Consider the following 23,923-nt stretch of genomic DNA (forward strand, 5'->3'; position numbering starts at 1 on the left):
ACAATAATTCCACACGATTTTCTATTCCTGTAAGATCATCTTGTCACTTTCGTCCTATTGCTCTTGAAATTTTCAAAACTAATTTTGAGAAACGCGATCCGTTTCGCGTTTTATGTTCACCATATAACGAACTGTATTTTTTGTTGTTTTGTGAAATTTTGGTTAACCTAAATTTTACACATATTTTAACGCACCTATCCTTGGCTCCGCCCACTCTAACGCCCACAAGCCCTGAAAGTATGAACTGTCACTCTGAGACATGTTGGACTGTAAGCGTTGGACTTAGTATGTGTGTTTCGGTCATATATATCGGTAGACACATTAAAAATCGAGATAATATATTAGGAGTTATAGGCTTTTAATTGATATATTCTTGACATTTATATATAGTCTCGGATCCATCCCTAGACTGCAAGGGTAATAAAACTTCGACTTGCCGAAACTAGTTTCCGTTTTCGTTTTTATAACCCTGCAGAGCATTATAATTTCAGTCAGAAGTTTGCAACAGAATGAAGGAGACACTTCCGACCCTGTAAAGTATATATATTTTCGAACAGAATCAGCATCAGAGTCAATCTAGCCAGTTTAGATATTTAGTGATAGTTTAACATTTTAGAATTAGACGACGTTATCATATAGCTCCCATGGAAACAAACTGCTTTATTGACTACATTATCACCTAGCAAGCTTACATTTCCTGACTATTTATTTGTCTCGCAAAAAAAACTGAGTTTAAGTTACTGTTGATGTTGATGGTTGTTTTAAAGTTTAAGTTTTGGGTGTCTCTTACATGGGCGGCATTTATATGCGACTTCAACAATTTTCCTGCGCTTGGGACACGGGTCGCTGCTTATTGCATTGGAACTGGCCGTGCTGCTGTGATAGCTGCTCGTTCCAGACGAGTCGCCTACACCGCTGGCTCCCTGTCCGTAGAATTGTGGGGATCCGTGGAACTTGCAGTGCTTCTTCTTCTGGCAGGCTTCTACCACTGTTTGCAGTAAGGAGTACTGGGAATAAAGAGAAGAAAAACAAGATTTGGTTGAACTTTAGCCCTTACTTCAAATTTCTTTCCGTCCATATGAACATTCTGACTTATAAAAAAAGACCTGAAAAAACTTAAAAACCAACGCGATCGTCCACAGATCTGAGGACAGGATAAGTAACTTATAGAATTTAATTAAGATAAACCAGATGGTAATGGAAATGTAGCATTGACTGAAAAAAAGTTTACATGAATACGCTAAACAAAAATTAGAGTGTCAAGTTTTGGTCCTCAAAAATATTTTTATACCCTTGCAGAGGGTATTATAATTTCAGTCAGAAGTTTGCAACGCAGTGAAGGAGACGTTTCCGACCCTATAAAGTCTATATATTCTTGATCAGCATCACTAGTAGAGTCGATCTAGGCATGTCCGTCTGTCCGTCCATCTGTCCTTTCGTCTGTCCGTCCGTTTATATGCAAACTAGTCTCTCAGTTTTAAAGGTATCTGCATGAAACTTTCTCAAAACTTGTCTTTCTATTGCAGGTAGTATATAAGTCAGAACGAGCCGGATCGGACTTAACTTTGCTGTTTTTTTTTTAATTTTTTGTTAAGTTCTTCGACATATAGCAATGTTTAATTATTTCAGAATTATGGTTTAAATTTTATCAAAATCGGACGTCTATAGCATATAGCTCCCATAGAAATAATAAAAATATATAAAATAACTATCTAATAATTGAGCTGCAAATCATCATAGTTTCAATGTTTTTCAGCATATACTCAAGTAAATCATAATTTAAATGTTTTCAAAAGTATTTAATTCATGCAATAGCTGCAAGGATATATGAACTTCGGCTTGCCGAAGTTTGCTTTCTTTCTTGTTTTTAATTTTTTGTTTAGTTCTTCGATTTTTAGTAATGGTTATATATTTCAGAATTACCGTTTAAATTTCAGCATATAGCTGCCATAAGAACAATAGGAAAAATAAATTTCGTCAAAATCGGACGACTATAGCATATAGCTCCCATAGGAACAATCGGAAAAATAAATGAAAAAAAATTATTACTTTTCTGTTTTTTAATTTTTTGTTTAGTTCTTCGACATTTAGTAATGGTTAAATATTTTCGATTTACGGTTTAAATTTCATCAAAGTCGAACGACTATATCATATAGGTCCCATAGGAACAATCGGAGAAATAAATGAAAAAAAATTATAACTTTTCTGTTTTTTAATTTTTTGTTTAGTTCTTCGACATATGGCAATGTTTAATTATTTCAGAATTATGGTTTAAATTTTATCAAAATCGGATGACTATATCATATAGCTCCGATAGAAATAATAAAAATAACTATCAAATAACTATCTAATAATTGAGCTGCAAATCATCAAAGCTTCAATGTTTTTAAACATGTACGCAAGTGAATCATAATTTTAATGTTTTCAAAAATATTCAATTCTTGCAATAGCTGCAAGGGTATATGAACTTGTTTTCAATTGATTTGAATATACTTCGACACAAAGTAATGGTTTATTAATATTTTATTTAAATCAAACCACAGGATCAAAAAGCTACTTGTAAAACACAAAAGCATAAAAATCAAATCATATTGTTATTTAAAACAATTTGTAATTTTTGGATTAGTTCCAAGGGTGTATAAACTTGAACTTGCCGAACATTGCTTCCTTTCTTGTTAGTTAAGCTTTAAAGTCTTGCCAAAACAAAATTTGTACTGAAGTATAGCTAACAGTTTTTTTTGTAAAAACCATGGTCAAAATATTGGGGTACTTCGAATATATTTCAAACAAAAACTTTTAATATCAAACAAAAACACCTCTTAACGAGGTAAAATATTCGGGGTGATATCAAATTTGTGACGAAATTTTAATAAACATTCGTCTTAATAAATACAATTTTGAAATGTTCCCATTCGTCACGATGAAATAAAAAATGCATATGTAGGCAAAATACCTGGATGAATCGGTCGCAGCTTGCGCAATAGATTACATCAGAAGATTTTTTATGTCATATCGAAATTGGAATTGGACAATGGAAAAATCTATTATAATTATGATTCGCAAGCCTGGAAAACTCTTCCTTCGTCATACAGATCAATTAGCCTCCTGTCATGCCTATCCAAACTCTTAGAAAAACAAATTCTTCAACGAATTATGCCCCATGTGATCATCAATTTGGATTTAGAGAAAAGCATTTTACTATAGAACAAGTCACAAGAATCACTTCTGAAATTCGAGCTGCCTTCGAGCACAGAGGATTAAGCTCCTACTTCCGCAAACGTTCACAAGGGGCTTGAATCGTATCTTCATGGTAGGGCACAAAAGTTACCTACCCAAAGAGGTTAACATTGCGGCAGGCGTACCGGAGGCAAGCGTCCTCGGACCCGGTCTTTACCATTTATATACGGCAGATATATCCACGAGCTAGCAACACCGATGACAGAGCTATCTTAAGTCGCTCAAAATTCACTCAAGGCATCATCATTACTAGCTTACCATGTACCCCAATTGGAAAAATGGTAAAAATGCAAAAATATACCTCCACCATTAACAAAAAAAATTGTCCACAATTATCACTTAATAACGTATTGACACCATCCACCAATGAAGCCAAAATCCTCGGGTTACACCTTGATAGAAGTCTTACTTGAGGAAGCACATAGAAGCAAAGCGCAAACAACTTAAACCTAAGTCTCGACCACTGCATTGGCTAATAAATTACCGCTCTCCACTTCGGTTAGAGTACAAGGTTATGCTCAACAATACTTTTATAAAGCCTGTTTTAAAATATATCTGTGAACTTTGGGGCAATACCATAAACAGCAATATAGAGCGGATTCAAAGAGGATACTCAAAAGTGCAAGGAATTATAACAGCAGCGCACATGTGGTACATCCGCCACACAGACATCCACAGAGATCTAAACACCCATATACATATCCGAATTATCAACTCACTCAAACACTAGCTAGCACGCGCTCTGCGACTCCAGAACACAAAAACGCCTAAGAATAAATGACTTACCAGCTCGGTAGCTGACGAGACCACACATCAACCAAATGGCACTATTAATGGGCATCTAGTAAATGTATAAATTTAAGCTATTATAACTTGTTGTTAGTCCCCTAAAGGAGTAGATCCCACCCAGTATAGCAAAAAAAAAGTAGCAACGGACCAACCTTCATTTTCGAATGAAGTACAAGTGTCTGTACCAACAGTGCCCACATCGGGCGTTGTTTCTCGAAATACCAGTGCAAAATATGGTGTTGCTCGGATTCAAACTTAATCATTTCACTCTTGAACCCGGGTGCTACTGCAAATGATGTTAAATCCCACTTGAGTAACAGTTTAATTGCTTATACTCCTGATTTTTTTCACCAAGATCATATTTAAGCAAGTGATATCTCAGTTTTTAAGGTTTCTCTTTCTGAAACACTTTTAAAAAAAAGCTCTAGATCCTTACATTTGGCCTTCCCATATAATAGCTCATGATTTTATTAACTAACCTTAAACACTAGGTCCAGTTGTTGAAACTGCTAACGCCTCCACACACTCAAAAAGCTAAATTCGGCCTTTACAATACACTATAAAAATGTATGCAGCTTATTAGGTAAGCTTAATAAGTTTTACGCAGTGTTCCCTTTGATGCGAGCGTAATCGCTTTTACCGAAATTTGGTTAAATTTGTCTGTGTATGATTGCGAAATCGTTACAAACAATTATTTTATATATCTATGCGACCGGCCTAGACGCTTTGGTGGTGGTGTTCTCATCGCGGTCTATTCTACCCTTCCTTCAGATCACATCGATCTTGACGACGGCAATAACATTTTGTCTCCGTCCGCATTTCTTTTATTTTGGGCGTTGATGGCACTATGGTCAGTACAAGCAAGTGCCTCTTACGACACCAAGCTGTGCTTGTTAATCATGGACCCCAGGGGACGTGTAAAACGAGATTGCGAGAGGTGAATTAAAAAGGACAATTAAGGATCGGACGGACTAATACAAAATACTACACACTACTTTATTTACCATGGAAGTAATTTAGGTCCAAAAGGACGCTAAGGTCATAAATATGTCGAATTCTAGAATCTAACGTATACGTGGCTTACAGTGGATTGACCCGATAAAATGTCATTACTTTGGAATGAGCGCTATTTAAGCTCAATAAATTTACATAACCCATGTTTAAAAGGCATCCAGATCCGTTTGTAATTCTGAGCAAAGGGAAATATCGCTATGTTGCGGGCATAACTTAACGTCATCTGCGTACATGAGGACAATCGACTTTGCCCGACGACTTTTTTCAGGGTATTGTTGACATAGGTCAAGTGCAAGCTCCTCCATGTGGATTTCTCTTCTGAATTTTAAACTTTTTTGTGTCAAGAATGAACCATCTAAAAATTGTTTTGAAAGTCACCAGTTACTTTTTAGAGTATGAGTTAAGATCGAACTGCTAATATATAAAAAAGCTAACAATTAAATCTATGCCACACGGAATCAGATTATTCGTTTCTTGATCTGTATCATGAACATTTTCTCTTAATATATAACTTTTATAGCTTGCTCTACTCGTCTCTTGATCTTTTTGTCTCTACTGCGTCATCCTTTGCAAATTCTTGGAAACCCCCTGGCTTACTTGTCGGCTCTCCTACCGAAAAAAAATCAAGAATACGCGTTCTAAGTTGCCAAGTCGGATTTGGTTCAACATAATTCTGAATTTTATCACGTTGTACGAATTCATTTAACTCTAAACGTAAAAAAAACGTAAACGTATCGTTTCCACCATCTTAATACTTTTTTTGCTAGTAAAGACGCTGATATCGCCAATTTTTTTTCTGAGTTTTTTCAAACTACCTATTCCTCTAACCCTCATATTAATTTACACGCTTATCCTTACTCTCTGCCGCACTCTGAAAGTATTTTTATGCCAATCCTTAATGAAAAAAAATAATATTTGAAAACTTTAAGTTGATAAATAAAAATCTCTGTCAAAACCACAGACAAAAAATTTAATCAATATGGAAGGAATCCTTTTTTTGCTATTCCATCATGCATTCTAAATTACCGTAGAAAAGCCAAACTCTGCGCCTTTCCGAATTTCTTCGAGTTGATACTAATTTGTCAGTTATATCTTATTAATGTCCCCATCTCAGCATGGTTTTATGAAGCGTCGGTCTATAACAACAAAACTTCTTGAATATACGTCTATTATAAGAAATGGATTTGAGCAAAAATAACAAGTTGATGTTGTCTTTGCGGATTTTATTAACGCTTTTGACTCCACTTAACCACCTTCTGCTATTAAAAAAACTATCTCTATTCGGTTTCCCTACTCGCGTAGTCAAGTGTATTGAGACTTACTTGTCCAATCGCACAAAAAAAGGTTTGTTCAACAGTTTTCTCGGCAAAAATGTCTTCTTCACCTCCGAAGTTCCGCAAGATAGTCACCTGAGTCCACTTCTCTTCGTCTTATTCATAAACGATTTACCTGCATTACTTGATTCTACATCTCTGATGTATACTGATGATGTCAAAATCTGTAGCCGCATTAAAAGAACGTATTCGCAATTTCTTTTGCAAAATGCAAAATATACTACAATCCTCGTGAGCTAGTAATCTTAAATTAAACCAATAGAAATGCAATGTAATGTGCTTTTACCGCTCTGAACCAATGGCATCTAATTAGGCGTTCTATTTAACCTTAATCGAATTTTGGTCTAAAGAGTTTAACGACCGTAACCCCACTAGGCTTCTTTATATTTCGTTTGTTTGACCCTTTTTGGTATTGTGTAAGGTCACCTCAATATGGGGGGTATTAGGGCCGTGCCTTGAGGGTTCTAAACTGGAATCCACATCTTAACAGGCTCCGTCTTATGAACTTGCCAACCTTACAGAACCGGAGAACAGGCAATGGTGTTATGTTATATTTAAACTTATTCATAACTACGTTGACTCTTGTTACTTACTAAGTAATATTTATTTTAGTGTTCCGTTTAAAATTACAAGACAATTCCGCCCTTTTTTCCTGCCAATACACAAGTCTAATTTCGAATCTCACGACCTGTTTCGTATTCTTTGTTCGGATTGTGTCGACTGGTTCCACATTCTATTTTCTGAGTCATCTGTTTCTCTGAACTTATGACCTTCCTACATCTAAAACATTTTTAAATCTCTGCCTCCACCCATTCGAAGTGAAACGGACCATATCGTAAAAAAGATCTCCTACCCGGTCGGGGACGAGATAAGAAAAAAGGGTTTTAATGTTGCGTAGAAACGCACGGATGGACAGACGTTCAGGCGAACGGACAGACGGACAGACGGCTAGATCGACTCTCCCAATAATGCTTATAGGAAATTTCAGACTAAATTTATAATAGCCTCTGGAAGGGTAAAAGAATTGTTTTGAATGATTTTAATCTCCCAGATATATCTTTGTTCTCTCCTACTGACTCACTTGTGTTCGCCTTTCTCGGGTCGGTTTTTTTTTTGATGGCCTTTTAAATCGATTAAATCAACAAATTAGCTTTATCCGTAACTCCATTAATAGGCAAATAGATCTGGTATTTGTTTTGGACCCTCACTGACCCTCAAGTCATCCCAGTGGATCGACATCATACCACACTGGAATTGACAATTTCCCTGCTCTGCCTGATTAAAAAACTAAACTACTTGATTTCCAAATTTAACTGGAGAAACTTATAAAATTGCATGGATATGGAAAGTTCCACTAAATTATTTTATAGACCTCCATGGTTAACACAAGAGCTTAAAAGACTTAAAAACCTAAAAACAAACACTTACAAAAAGGACAAAAGGACTGGTAAGTCGTCTAATTTTTCGAAATATGTGGTTTCTCGATCGGATTTTAATGTTCTTAACAGTCAATGCTAATCTACGTCTTAGAACCGGTGTAAAGCCGAATTTTTAAATGATCCGAAGCAAGTTAAAAACTTTGTTAATATTAAGCGAAAAATAAACTCCGCTTTCATTTTTCATTACATTTTCATTTATTAATATCGCTCTAAGTGCAGTCTGATTTGATTGCGCTGATAACAATGTATTTGAAAACAGGTTTAATGTTATAATTTTGAAGGGAATACATAAATATTAACAAACATAAAAATAAAGAAAAATTACTTAAGCGTAAGTGGCAACTATCCTTAAGTTTTGAGAAATTCTTTTACTTTAGAAATTAAATGTTCAGTGCGATTGCCATGGAAGAAGTTTATGAAATAAATAGGAAGGTTCACGATTGCCCACAGTTTTTTTTTGAAAATAAATAAGGGCGTTAAAGTCGATCCACTGATTAAAGCTAAGGTCAAGAATGTTGTTAATCAGATGAGAATGTTGTTAGTCAGTACGACAGAGATAAAATACGTAGCGAACGATGAAATGGCAAGCAACAGTTATTTGTAACTACACACTTTCTATTTTTTGGGTTCAGAAATAGTCCATTTTCATTAGCACATTTATTTATTTTAAGGAACAACATTTTACACTCACTGATGCGTATAAATGGACATCACAATACGACAGAACATTACCATAAATAGAGAACAACAAAGGACCTAGCACAGAACCTTGGGGCATGCCTCTAGTTAGTGAAATAAAAGGAGAATAGCACAACCTAGACACGACGGATTGTTGTTTGTCTGTAATATCAGACTTTAAAAGCCTAACTGCAGAGTCAGAGAAATTATAATTATTTTTTAGCCTATTTTACCTATTTTTTAGCTTGTGTGAATTAAGATTCGAAAAATTCGTTTTTAAAGCGCTTCCATTTGTTGTAAAATGTGTCACCGATGGGTATGTTCTATAAAATGGAATCTGTAAACCAAGAATAGTGCTGGCCGTGAATAGTTTTCTTTTTAATCAACAGTAAATATTGTAGTTAAAAGTATTTAGTTGGTATTCGATCTTAGGAGATATGGGCGTCCAATCGCAGCAATTATATTCTGCCTCCAGTTCGGTATAATTGATATTTTAAAAATTCCGAAATTCAAAGGTCAATAAAATGAGGTCACGCTTGGAGAAGACTGATGCAGAAACCTGGTTATTATATATCTTACTATCGTCATTTACAAAAAAGGTCAAAAAGAGTGGATTCGAAGCTATCAAGCATATTTACTTCTCTTAAAATATAACTATTCAGATCTCATATGTCATAATAACTGATAATAATTGACCGATAAATATGTAAGTTTTTTATGGGAGCATAGTCAACAGTACAATTCGGCCTGTAGATGCATCCAATCAGAGCTTTTTCAGAAGGGAATTAATAAAAAGTTGTAAAAATAAATATTCCATTTCGCTGTCTGCTGGGTGCTTATATTTAACAGTACAATTTCATTTTTTATTTACGTAAATAGTGATATACAACGTAATTATCACAAGCAATTGACTAAAATCAGGCAAGAACCAGTTTACCGAGACGCAAATGAATCTACATTAGACGGACCAAACAAAATTCTAATTAAACTTGCATCTATGGAACTACCTAAACCTACTTGGAATCGCGTTTCAGGAAAATGAGAACGTGAAGAGACATAAGGTTAGTTGCAAAATTGACAAAAAAATTGACAAAAAAAATAAATAAATAAAAGATACAAGTAAAGATAAAAATAAATATAAAATATAATATAAAAATAAATACAGTGTTGCAAGTTTAATGGCGAAAGCTCTGATGGCTAAAAGCCGTCTCATGCGATCCAGACGAAGCGCCAGTAAATGTAGTCGATGAGGAGAGGTGAAGAGAGGCTTGGTAATCGACGGCCAGATCGTGAGAGAGCGCCGAAAGCTCATCCATGCGCTCAGTGCACGAGGCCTGTGCGAGTAAACACTGCCGAAAAAATGTAAGCTTCTTAAGCTTCATTGGCTCCTTAAAAATCAAGTAGTTCTCTCTTAAATGTTGGCTATTAATGTAAAGAGCGGCTTGCGAAACCCCTTAGCTGCAGGCTAAGTTGTTGCTTGGTCGAACTTAGTGATTTTCACTGTTTGCTTAAGTCATCGCTAGTTGAGCATCTCTAGGAGCTGAGGTAACGGCGCATCAGACAAGCGCTCGTTGGCGCCACCAACATTGTTGTTGGTGCAGCTACGCGAACGCTTGTTTCAATGACTTGCACTTGACGTGATGAGTGGCAAGTGGATATGTGAGGGTGAGTACGATGCTTAAAAATGGCGGCAGACGCAGGTTCGATACACACACGCAAAAGCGAGTACCGAGTTAATTGCAGATATACAAAAACGCGTGACGGTCTCCAAATTTATAGCTTACGCATTTTAAATCATTTAAAGTTTAAAGAAATCAGTGACAATGTTTGTTTTCAACGGTGATGATAAGATACCAGTTTAGCTTTAAGCCGGAAATATCGACCTAAAATACTAGGTTTAAACTAAATTATCTTTTGAACTATTATAAACGCGTCTGTTCTGTTTCGCTGTTAGGCACCTCTCTTCATCAGTACGATAAAACTCAATTGAGGCGTTGACTGACTCTGAAATTGCTGATATATTTGACAAGTTCTTCCAAATTACCAATAAACTCTTGTCTAAATGCAAATTACTCTTACAATTTTAACAGGTCAAATTGTATTTTTCCCCGGCAAAAGAGAAAGTTCTCTTCTAAGGGATTTTGAGACCACAACACTAACATACTCTCCAGGGTCGGACGGGCTTCTTGTGTGCATGCTTAAGCGAAGGTCAACTACCACGAACCTACTTGAATTGACATCTATTGTAGTTAAAGGATTTAATAGTAAAATGCAGACGGATGTTAAATATACAGATTTTAGTACGGCTTTTGATTCTGTTAACCATTCTCTTCTTATATTTAAGTATGGGTAAAGGGTTGTTTCTAAAAATGCTGTTTCCAATATGATTAACGTAACATCTGGAGTGCCTCAGGGTAGTCATTTGAGCCCATTGCTATTTACTTTATTCATCAATGATCTTTCCTCTGGCATAACACATTGGCATAACACACACATCGAGTAACAATGTAACAATGCTGATGACGTAAAACGTTGTTTATCCTATAATAACTTGCAATCGGGGTTCGGATTACAGTGTGGTATTGATTATTTCCAGAGATGTTGTCAATCTAAGCTCTTAAATCTGAATTTCCTTAAATGTTACGTAATGACTTTTTATAGGGTTAAGCCTTCATTTATAAACTATTTTCTTCATGTTATGAAGACCGTATATACTCGGTCAACGATTTAGAAGTTCCTCTTGACCCAAAATTAAAATTCGGCTGTCACATCAATTTTACTGTTAACTAGACTATGAGTGTTCTTGTGTTTATAAATCGATGGTCGAAAGAATTTGAAGATCTTATACAACTAAATTATTATTTACTTGTCTACCTTGTCCGTCCTTATGTAGAACATTGCGCTCCCATTTGAAGTTCCCAATATCAAGTACACAGTGATTGTTTTGAGTCGTTACAAACAATTGTCTTGTTCTCGCCCTTCGTGGTTTGAACTGGGATCAGAAAACTACTATTGCTTAATTTACCTACTCTTGTAAATTGTTGAATCATTCTTGGAACTATTTTTATGCACAATCTTGTCAAAGATGATATTGAGTCCATAGAATTGGTATGCCGCTTAACTTTTTATGTGCTTTTAGTCCAACCCGCAACTACCATTCTCATAACTTGCCAATATGTACATCAAATGAACCCTTTTGTGTTCTTTGTTATAATTATAGCTATCTATATAATCAAATTCACCTTTAGACCAGTCTTAAAAACTACAATTTTTACACTGTGTGTCGCGACCTAAGGAGTACTATTTTTAAAAAAAATTCAATATCTTACGGATCCTTGAACTTTTCGCTTACAAATTTCAGTTCCCGTTCCCTGGTACAGTGGTCGTCCCATTCAGTATAAACATGAATAAACATTTTCCGTGATTCTCAAGAAATGCGGTCTGATAGTTAGGCCTGACTAGTCAAATATAACTATCACTCTAAGTGAGCCGGATTTACAGGCCGAACATGTATTAACCTTTTTAAGGGGCCCAATGTGCGATTTTGTTGTGATGCCTGTGTCGAGGTTTCGAACGAGATGAAATCGTTCATGCGCCAAACTAAGGGCGGCCTTTCAGAGTTTATCAGCTGTTTCGGTGAGGCTAGAGATAGTTTACGCTGAGCAAATGAGCTGCTCTTTGCGCTGGACTCGCAGTTCAACCGCCGCAAGCTATTAACACAAGCTATTTTCCCCCAAAGGCGAACACCCCGCAGCCCACAGCAGGCGAACAGCAGGCGAACAGCAGGCGAACGCTACCATGGATAACCAGCCGATCCCAGCAGCCCCTCCAAGGCAGCTTAGGTTGGCAGCTAAAACGGATTTGGAACCCGAACAATCCGGAGTGGAGTGAACCCACTAACTTTGATTCGTCCGATCTCTACACATGCAATACAATAGGTGATGACCCTAACATTACATCTATTAAAATTTTTTTTTTAATTTATGTGTTCCGACGGATAGTAGTCTATCTCCAACAAACCAACTTGGTTTAGCAAAGAGCTGACACATTTAAGAAATTTAAATTTCAGATTTTATAATAAATATTGCTTATAGATTTTTAAGTACCTACACCACTACAAGAGATTTTGTCCGGACTACCAGCTGCGTGCTTAGGTAAGCCCCTCCTTAAATTGTTCATCTTATCACTGGAAACTTCCCAATTTCCACATGTTTGGAAAGAGTCATTTGTACTTCCTCTTCACAAGAAAGATAGTAAAATAAATGACAAGAATTTTAGAGGTATATCTAAGTTATCGGCTATTCCAAAACTTTTGGAAATAATATAACTCTACATTTGCAGCACCTTTGTAAGTCAGATATTTCACGTGTCAACACGGATTTATGAAACGGAGATCAACCACCACTAGCTTTATGGAGTTATTATTTGTAATAAAGGGCTTCAAAAGAAACTTTAGTAAAGCATTTCACTCTGAAATCAATACTTTTGGTTTTGAAGCTCGACTTGTTAGAGAAAGAGAGCTCGATAAATATGGAGACCGGCAAAGAAAAAATTCGCTATATTTTAAAATTTTGCTTTGACAAAAAGGGAAAACGCAAGCCAGGCAGCTGAAAATGTAAATAAAGTTTATGGCCCTAATACTGAAACTACCAACCATGCACAATTTTGGTTTGGTCGATTTCGTTTTGTGAATTTTGAATTTCAGGCACGCTGCGAAAGGCCAATCGTCAAAAATGCCGACAAAATAATGGAAATCGTTGAGTCTGACCGTCATTTAAGCAGTAATTCACTTGACCAGGAGCTAAACTTTGCTCAGAAAACAGTTTGGAACCATTTAACAAATGCTGGAAACTCAAAAAAGTTCGATGTATGGTTGCCACATGAGTTATCAAAACAAACCTTTTGGACCGCATTTCGATCTACGAATATCCGATGAATCGCCACAAAGCCGACCCATTTTTGAAGCGGATGGTGACTGGTCATGAAAAGTTCGTCACTTACGACCACTTGAGGAGAAAACGGTCATGTTCGAAGAAGGATGAGCCGGCCCAGGCGTTGGCTAAGCCAGGATTGAGGGCCATTTGGTGGGATTGGTAAGGAATTATCTACTATGAGCTGTTCCCCTATGGATAGTTCGGTTTTGTACTGTCAAAAAAAGGAACGCTGAAGGAAGCAATTGCCCAGATGCGCCCCACTTTCGCCAATAGGAAAGGAATTATTTTCCATCAGGACAACGCTAGACCACACACATCAATAGCGACTCGCCAAAAACTCCGAGAGCTTGGATGGGAGGATCTTTCGCACCACCTTTTCCTATCAATGTCGAACGATTTGGATAGTGTAAAAGAGAGAGGATTGTGAAAACAAATAAGAAGGAAAGATTTTATCACAAAATGACAATCGACTGTAGAAGAAAGTGAAATTTATGAAATTAAAACCGTAATTCTGAAAAATTTATCCATGTCGAAGAACTAAAAAAATAATTATAGAACAGCAAAGTTATAATTTTTGTTCATTTATTTTTCCGATTGTTCCTATATGCTATAGTCGCCGATCCGGCTCGTTCCGACATATATACTAACTGCAATAGAAAGACAACTTTTGGGAAAGTTTCATGCTGATAGCTTTAAAACTGAGAAACTAGTTCGCGTAGAAACGGACGGACAGACGGACGGTCAGACGGACATGGCTAGATCGACTCTCCTAGTGATGTTGATCAAGAATATACTTTATAGGGTCGGAGATGTCTCCTTCAATGCGACTTCAATGCAAACTTTTGACTGAAATTATAATACCCTCTGCAAGGGTACACAAAAACAAAAAAAGCTTCATATATGTTATTATAACAAATTTAGTACAAAAACTAAGCATTAAATCTAAGCTGAACAGTATAAAAACAGACGGACAACGGCAATACTATTTGTAAGGTTATGCTGATTTCCTTCACAAACTTTTGAACAATTTTATAACACCCTCAGCAAGTATCATAACAGCTGATGATTAATCTTTTATCTAGTTGACTTGGACTCAACATGAATTCTAGTTTGTTACCTGTAATGCATTCGGCCACATGCAGTTTTCACTGTTGTAATCGGTACTTTGTACGTCGTCAACAGAGCCAGTAGTTCCGGAGAACGATACGGGGCCACTTGCAATGGTGCTGATAGCTTCACCAGCAGATTGCACTTGAACTGCAAGACCGTCATTAATATATTTGTTCGGCGGTACTTTCAGTAAGGGAGAGCCAAAGATGGATCCTCGGAGCAAATGCTTCGTTCTGCCCCGGATTTCAGGTCCTGCTTCCCCAGACACAGGACATAGCTCCTCGATACTGTATCCATCTATAACGTAGATAGCCAAGAGCACAATGTAGACACAAAGTCGCATTAAGAGCATCCAGTGGGATTGGTTTGTTTACTTACCTTTCGCAACGAACTTGTTGTACTGGGCAAACTCGATAGAAATACTGGTACCTCGAGGGCAGGCTATAACCACCTGATCCGAGTCACAAGCCGCTTTCTGGTATGTGCGCAAAGTGGCAGATAACAAAGCTGAGTTGAAATAGTAAGAAAACAGTGGGGTACAAATTATACTTTATAGAACCATTACATGTTTTGGGAAGTTTAGCTAAGTCAAAAATTTTGTCAAACCAAAAAAAAATACATTTCCAATTTTTTTCGTACAAATTTAAAAATAAATTTCAAGAAATTTTTCGATACGATAAAATTGTCAGAATCAGCTTATAAACTACCTGCAGTTAAGAAAAGACTTTTGGAAATAGTTCATCCAGATAGCTTTTTAAGCAGACAAACTAGTTTTCGCGGAAACGAGCAGACAGGCAGTCAAAAGGACAGACGGTCAGCTGGACCGATGGGCGGACGAACAGATAGACGGGCGGACGGACGGACGGACGGACGGACGGACGGACGGACGGACGGACGGACGGACGGACGGACGGACGGAAGGACTGAAGGACATGGCTAGACTATCCTAGTACTTCGTTCAATATATTTAAAAAATAAGACTCCCTACTAAGTAGATGGCGCTACTCGTACCAAATCCATATGGTCATTCGAAAGCGATAACCTATTTAGGTATACTGTCAAAATATCATGACAATCCAACCAGTAGTTTACAAGTTACAGTGCTGTAAGTGACGCTACTTTTGCGGTTTTCAAAAAAAAAAGAATCCAAAAAAAATGACAGAAATTGATTGAAAAATGTTATTCGAACTCTGCACCAATAAAATAAATCATTTCTTATTGGTATGCTAAGATTAAAAGAAATCGTAGAAGGCCTCGACAAATCGTTCTATAAAAGTTGTATAGAAAGATTGAAAAAGCGTTGAAATGATTGTTTTGTCCTAAAAGAGGACTATGTTGATGTTACATGGAAAAGTTATTGAATGAAGTGTTAGTGACGGTGATTAAGGTAATATGGACGTTTTGACTGAAATTATAACAACCACTGCTAGGGTAAAATGAGAGCAAAAGTACTTAAATAAAGTTACTAATGTTTTTAAAATTAAGTCAGGCTTAAATTTTATTACTCAAAAAATTCGACCTGAAATTTTTTTGCACTTCCTATTGATTTTATGGACAAATCCCAAAATCAGTCCACCAGTAAATAATTTTTTAAATTTGACTTTTGCTAGTTCTTTGTGTAAAACATTTATGAACGTATTTAATATAATACTTTGTAAAAAAAAATTATTTCTATTTAAAATAAAAAAAATTTTACTAATCCTAAATCAACGCCAGTGTTCTTATAAGCAATGCAGCCATTGCAAACTAAAAACATCTCACTTTCAAATTTTTATTTATTTATTTATACAATGCTAACTTATAGTTAAAACTAGGAGCTAACAAAAGTAGTGGTTAGAGCTATAGCTGCAAGAGGCCTTCAGCTCTGAGGATGGCTTAGTATTTTATAGAATCATTTTTTTATTTATTTATTTATTTTATTTATTTATTTAATTTTTATTTTACTTATAGTTTTATAAATATATACATTTTCTGGTGAACTAATATACTTAACGAATAGTTTACATTTTGTAGATTATATTTGATTTTTCTAGGAACGTGAGGATCATTTGCGAATTAATTTTAGTAGGATTTGCTAAAGCCTGGGTGGGGCTTAGATTGGGAAATGATGAGGATCGTTGTGCGGAGAGAGAAGGGCATAGGGAAAGGACATGGTGAACGTCTAGAGGAGCGTTGTTGCACAGTGGGCATGTGTTCGGTATTGAACGGTCAAGATAGTGTGCGTTTGTCATCAACAACAATTTGTTGTCTCCTGTTAAGTTCGGGGACGTTATGGGGGAAGTTAGGTGGTGATAATTTGGATATGTATTGGTACGATGTCTAGGTTTTGTTAATTAATTCTGTGTGTTTGTATTTTAATGATTGTTTAAAGTGCTGCGTGATATGTCTGGAGTTGTGATTGTCTATATATATAAGGGGATGTTTCGTTTCCTTTGATGCCAACATGGCTTGGTGTTCACATTATTATTATTTTGGGAAAGTGCTTGGAATGTAGATTTCGGTTAGAGGTGGGATAGTAGGAATTATTGTTAGGATTTGCGATGGAGGTGATGGAGGAAAGGGAGTCTGAACATATGGCGTGCTCGCCTCTTTTCTTTATACAGATTTGATAGATGGCTATTATTTCGCTGGCTAGAACACTTTCACTTTCAAATTATTTTTGCGTATATGTTAAAAAACAATTATTCGATCGTGCCTATGGCAGCTATACATGAACTAAGAATATATATATTTTATAGGGTCGGAAACTGCGTCTGGCTCATGATGCTATGAAGAAACTTAATAACCTTAGTTTGAGTACACAGAAACTCTCATAAAAGCGAGACGCATGGATCCGTTAACGATTAAGTTAAGGACATTAAATGTTCATTCATTTATTAACTGAGTACAACTTAAGTATTTTCAGTTTAGAAAATTATTAATAGGAAAAAGCGAAACAATTTTACAGAATGATTCATATGAAAGCTATCGTCTGTTAAACCAAAATTAAGTTCAATCGGCTCATTTATCTTACTGACAATGTACCATTTTCACTTGTGTTTCTTGGATGCACAATGGAACACAATCATTTGTAGTTACGAGCAACCAACTATCTTACAACAAATTGCTTCACTCAGCCAATAATAAAAATATTAAAAAGAAAATATTCATGTTCTCACATTGTTGTACCAGTCAATTTAAAAACAAGTTTATAATAAAAAATCTTTGAAACAAGTTTAACGTTATTCACTTTCAGTAGAATATTTTTGCCACTTTCCACAGTTGATGGAATTAAAGCCATTGTAGCGAATGTAAAGCGTATTAACTGGTGTAGCAGATTGAAACATTTATTATCTCGTTTTAACATTATCTTAACAGCTAGGAACTTTAAGAGAGTGTAAAAATCTAAATATCAGACAGTGTATATATGGAGATGTTTAGAGATACTATGTGTATAAGTATTAACAAATATGATTAGCGCTCCCATAACTCGGTCATCCTGGCCGACAAAGATCTCCTGATCCTGGCTTAGTTAGAAAGAACCAACCATTCAAAGAGTCATTATTCAATTCTTTTGGCCTTGCTTCTAGTATTATACACTTTAAATGACTTATTTTAAAGACTCTCCTTGTCCATTTTTATGTCCTTATATTCTTTTTTATTGTCCTTTCATTTATGTTTGTTTTGTTTATATTCTTATTCAATTTATTTGCTGTGCTGTCCTCAATTACTTTATTCGCCTTATTATCTATGTTATTTCCAATAACATCTTCCTTCGTTTCATTTTCATTTGTTTCATCATTATCCTCACTTTCATTTGCTTTATCATTATTTTCACTTTCATTTGTTTTATCATTATCCTCACTTTTATTTGTTTTATCATTATCGTCAGTGCTCTGCGAATAGGCCCATTAGAACCATAATTAGAAGTACATTGCTCTTAGAGATCTTCCTGGGACAGGTATATTATTTGAACTAAGCAACGCTGAACAGTCTTATCTGCCCCCGAGCAGATCAAGGATAAAGATAAACGTGTATACTTTTCTGCGGTCCTTAAGTAAAGAAAGATGTAGAAGGCGACATTTAGCAGAAAAGGAAGAAGCAAAATCGTGAAAATTAAGAGAATGAAGGGCAAAACGTAAAAAAAGCTTTTGAACACGCTCAATACGGCGAATATGTATGGCACCAGTCAGATTCCAGACGAACGAAGCATATTCAAGTTTAGACCTAACAAATGACGAAAACAAACTGGGCTTATGAATCGGAACACTGCACAATGTTGCGCTTAACAAAGCCTTACATAGCGTATGCTTTCGGAATTATGTAGTTAATATGCTCGAGAAAGAGAAATTTGGAATCAAATTTAACTCTTAAGTCAAGGGACTGATTTCTTGAGGGCAGAGAATAAGTATTAATAAAATACGAGCAAAGCACATGATTGAAAAAGCATTTTCAAAAGTTTAGCGGCAGTAATTTTCGAGAGCACAAAAAACCTAATCTGTTGAAGTCATTTGGAGAAGCTGACTATTAAAAACTGAGTTAATATACTTAAATATGTTAATATCATCAATACAATGGCTTATATACGAGTTAGAGAAAAAGCCATTGTCTTCCCCTCTCCTTCAAATAGGATCTTATCCAGCTTAAGATTGATAAGTTTAGCCAATAGAGCTTTGTGACAGATTTTTTCAAACGCTTTGGCAAAATCTGTGTAAACAATATCAACAAAACAATAATACAAAAGCTATTAAACATGACTAGATTTGTCGAAGTCATTAATATATGCTGGTTAGGACTAATAATGTGCCCAGGAAGAAACACCAGCTGCCTAGCCAAAATTCATTCACACATTTCGGAAACTTTGCTGAGCTTTTTTTTTCACCGGAATTGAAAATCTGAGAAACTGTGGCAAGTTTCAATCTTTGAATGAACACCCCACTAAAAGAGATTTATTAAAAATGATTTTAAGTGGGCCGCAGTGAACTTAAAAACAGTTTTTCGAAATGAAAGGAGAAAGACCGTTATTTTTTTTTTTTAATGACAAAGTGAATTAGTGTAGGTAACCATTTTTTTCCACGTCTGTAATGTATTGACTGTATCAAGAAATCGAGTTCGGGCTTGTACCGATCAAAGCCTACAGTAGGTTTTTGTATTTCTTAGGTCTGCGCGTGTACCAGTAAAGTCTAAAAGAACTTGGAGCTCTATTTTAGCATACTTATTGATAACAATAGAGAGAGAAGATTAAAAATGTTCATAGCAAATATCCACACTAGCATGCGAGAAGATCTCACTCCAGTTAAAATTATAAAGATCATTCCGATTTGAATTCAAACTACAAACTACTACTACTAATGAAAGATATTGGCGCCGTCAAGTTACATGGTGAAAAAATATTACAGGTCCGATTGAGGGTTACTACAAAACTCAAATTAAGGCTTTAATCGCGGTTAACAAAAAATGATCTAAAAGTTTGTTTAAATACATGATTAATCTGGACTAATTTCATGCTAAAAAGATTCCTGGGAACCATCGCCGAGGCATCTGCATCATGAGCCCACAGAAGCGAAGAAAGGTTAAAGTCGTCCAGAACTCAGATGTACTGATTATCTTAAAGATCCTGATAGATATAGGCAATATTGTCCACATAAGCCTTGTATAGCTTGATGCAACTGCTTGGGGGTCTATATGATACCACTAGGAATATCGTATGAGAATGTCCAGAGAGAGACACGCAAATTTGATCAAGGAGAGAGTTGTCATTTAAGAGACGAATAGAAGCGCAACGCAGATTACACTGCACAGCTGTAAGAACGCCATCACCACTAGAACATTGTGCATCCCGGTCCTGAAATACTTGATTCGTATCAAAAAATTCGTTGTCAAAGTAATCCAAGTTGAGCCAGGTTCAACTAATGTAAAGACATCTTATTCTGCTCATTCCTCGCTTTGCTTGGTCGTTGTTGTTGCTGTTCTGCTAAAAGTACCGCTTCTTTTGGTACACTTGGGCATCTTCCACGAAAGGGAACTTCGTTCACTCGTCCAGCTAAGGTGCGCTTGTTTTCGTGAGTAAGCCAGCTTAAAACTCTACACAAATTGCGTAGTTGGTTGCTCGAATAGTCATTTGCGTTGATCGACTCCTTTTTAAATGTTTGTTTTTCCGCACTTCTCACTTTTACTTTTTCAGGAATTCAAATGTTTTAAAGGCACGAGGGCTTGCGCCCACTTCTGATATTGAAGCAGAGTAAGTACGCAACAGTTCAGGTCGAAATCCCTCGCTCTGAGAAACTTAATTTTGTTTAAAAAATGTTGCCTACACCACTTTCTTTACCTTCCTACATTCGCCTCCTCCCTTCCTACACCATTCACCATATCTGCAAACAAAAAAACAACCGCAACAGAAAATAATACCAACAAGAAAGGAAGCAAACTTCGGCAATCCGAAGTTCATATACCCTTGCAGCTAATTCAAAAGTTAAATATTCTTGAAAACTTAAAAATTATGATTTAATATATGTTTAAAAGCATTGAACTATGATGATTTGCAGCTCAATTATTCGATAGTTCCTATGACAGCTATACGACAACGTTTTCCGACTTTAATAGAATTAAAAGCGTAATTTTGAAATGTCAAATTATTGATCAGTCAAAAATAATTTTTAAAAAAATTACAAAATAGAACAGGTACGTTTTCAAAAAATGTAGTTTTTAATATTTTTATTGATATATGATATAGTCGTCCGATTTTGATGAAATTTAAACAGTAATTCTGAAATATTTAACCTATACTATATGTCGAAGATCTTAAAAAAAAATAAGAAACAGTTAAGTTATAATTTTTTTAAACTTATTTTTTCGATTGTTCCTATGGGAGCTATATGCTATAGTCGTCCGATCCGACTCATTCCGACTTATATATTACCTGCAATAGAAAGACAACTTTTGGGAAAGTTTCATGCAGTAGCTTTAAAACTGAGGGACTAGTTTGCGTAGAAACGGACGGACAGACGGACATGGCTAGATCGACTCTTCTAGTGATGGTGCTCAAGAATATAGTTACTTTATGGAAATGTCTTGTTCACTGCGTTGCAAACTTTTGACTGAAATTATAATACCCTCAGCAAGGGTATAAAAACTAAATATTTTTTAACAAAAATATTCTAAAAACGTATGCTACTGAATATAAATAATATACTTATTGTATATTAAAGCAATAATAAATATCATAAGAAATTTAAACCAAAATTAAAATGTAATTTAAATTAAAAAAAATGATGTTCGAGTGTAAACTGATTTTATGTCAGAGAAACTAAGCGATAGTTTTGGTCTGCCGGTTCAAGTTTTTGAGCGCTCATTTTAAAACACAAAACATCAAATATATGTTTCAAATAGATCTCAAACTTTCATTTAATTGTTTTTTTTTTTGGATAAAGCTCATAATAAGATCATTTTAAACCCCAAAACATGAAATGTATGTTTCAAATAGATCTAAAACTTTTATTTAATTGTTTTTTTTTGATAAAGTTAATATTATAGGATTTATTGACAGAAAATAAAAAAAATAACGGTTCTAATCGTTATTTTCCAAGAAATCTCTCTTGTCGGAAACTTTGACCCTTTTATTCGTAAGCAGGATTCCAAAATACATGGATCCTAAAAATTTGAAAATAATAAGGCGTTGGGGTTTTCGGAAGTTTATCCAGGCCTTTTAATTTTTTGGATGTGCTTGAATTATGTTTCGAATATACAATTTAGAGGATTCTTAGTTGCACTACAGTTCAGGAAGCAATATTCAGTTCGGCCGTTATTTAAAAACAACGTACCCATAAAATCGTCCTTTTTGGGACCATATTTCTCGAAAACTGAGTGTGATGGAGAAATTCCAATGATGAGGTCGTGCTCACCAATCTATTTTTTCATCGACTCCGATTTGTTTCACAGTGTAATTTTTATTATACCCTTGCAGAGGGTATTGTCTTACTATTGCAGGTAGTATTTAAGTCGGATATCTATAGCATATAGCTCCCACAGGAACAATCGGAAAAATAAATAAAAAGATTTATATCTGTGTTTTTTAATTTTTTTTTTTTTTAGGTCTTCGAGTTATAGTAATGATTGAATATTTCATAATTACGGCTTAAATTTCATCAAAATTTGACGACTATATCATATAGCTCCCATAGAAATAATAAAAATGTACAATTTGTATACTCTTGCAGAGGGTATTATAATTTCAGTCAGACGTTTGCAACGCAGTGAAAGAGACGTTTCCGACCCTATAAAGTATATATATTCTTGATCAGCATCACTAGGAGATTCGATCTAGCCAAGTTCGTCTATCCGTCCGTCTGTCCGTCCGTCCGTTTCTACGCAAACTAGTCCCTCAGTTTTAAAGCTATCTGCATTCCCAAAAGTTGTCTTTCTTTTGCAGGTAGTATATAAGTCGGAACGAGCCGGATCGGACGACTATAGCTGTTTGCTGTTTTTTAATTTTTTGTTTCGTTCTTCCATATATAGTTATGGTTAAATATTTCATAATTATGGCTTAAATTTCATTAAAATCGGACGACTATAGCATATAGCTTCCATAGGAACAATGGGAGAATACATTTTTTTTTAGTTATTCGACATATAGTATTGGTCAAATATTTTAATTTAATCAAAATCGGACGACTATATCAATAAAAATATTTAAAAAAAAACTTAAATAACAATTTAACTTTTTTATTTTGTAATTTTTTTTTAGAATTTTTTTTTGACTAATTTATAATTTGTTAGTTCAGAATTATGCTTTCAATTTTATTAAAATCGGAAAACGATATTTTATAGCTACCATAGGAACGATCGAAAAAATGAATTTAAAAGATAAAAATTTAGATGTTTAATATTTTTAATAGCTGCAAGGATATATAAATTATTTTTTATTTAAAAAAATTTTTTTTTACGGTCCCTGCTATATTATATACGAAAAGTCTGAATTTCGTTTACACAAATGTGCTCCGAGTGTTGGTTTACTATCTAAGATTGGAACGATCGATAAGTAATCGGAAAACCGACATGGATTTATTGTATCTAAGCTGCACACATTAAAATGGAAATATATGCGTTTTAAATTTTTATTTTTTTTAAATTTTTTTGTATTATCTGAAATAAGCCTCACCTTGCTGATGTCAGCATTTTTTCATGCTTTAACATAAGTCTTAGAAAAATAATGTTTTTAACTCGTTTAGTTCTAAACCTGTTTTACCATTAAAAAAATGTTGGTTGAGATCCTTAGTTAAACCGTGTTGTTTATTTTAACATTGACCCCTGACATCCTTTACTAACACACCCGATTCGAAAATGATTAAAAAATTTAAAAGGTAATTTTGCCGGTACATATGCACGTAATACACTGCGTGTTCAATGTTAT

General features: G+C 35.2%; 1 protein-coding gene across 2 annotated transcripts in view; it reads right to left on the reverse strand.

Annotated features, from left to right (window-relative positions):
* The window catches only part of LOC108137602, a 63,918-nt gene that overhangs the window by 11,927 nt on the left and 28,068 nt on the right, over positions 1-23,923 (reverse strand). For both annotated transcript variants that reach the window (XM_041709268.1, XM_017259358.2), the window contains 3 exons: positions 14,914-15,042; positions 14,543-14,832; positions 791-1,007 (listed from right to left, as the gene is read on the reverse strand). In XM_041709268.1, the coding sequence (XP_041565202.1) occupies positions 791-1,007; positions 14,543-14,832; positions 14,914-15,042 (636 nt within the window). The remainder of the gene's footprint in view (positions 1-790; positions 1,008-14,542; positions 14,833-14,913; positions 15,043-23,923) is intronic.

This window comes from Drosophila elegans, unplaced genomic scaffold (genome assembly GCF_018152505.1).
Source record: "Drosophila elegans isolate 14027-0461.03 unplaced genomic scaffold, ASM1815250v1 contig_476, whole genome shotgun sequence".
Classification (NCBI taxonomy): Eukaryota; Metazoa; Arthropoda; class Insecta; order Diptera; family Drosophilidae; genus Drosophila; species Drosophila elegans.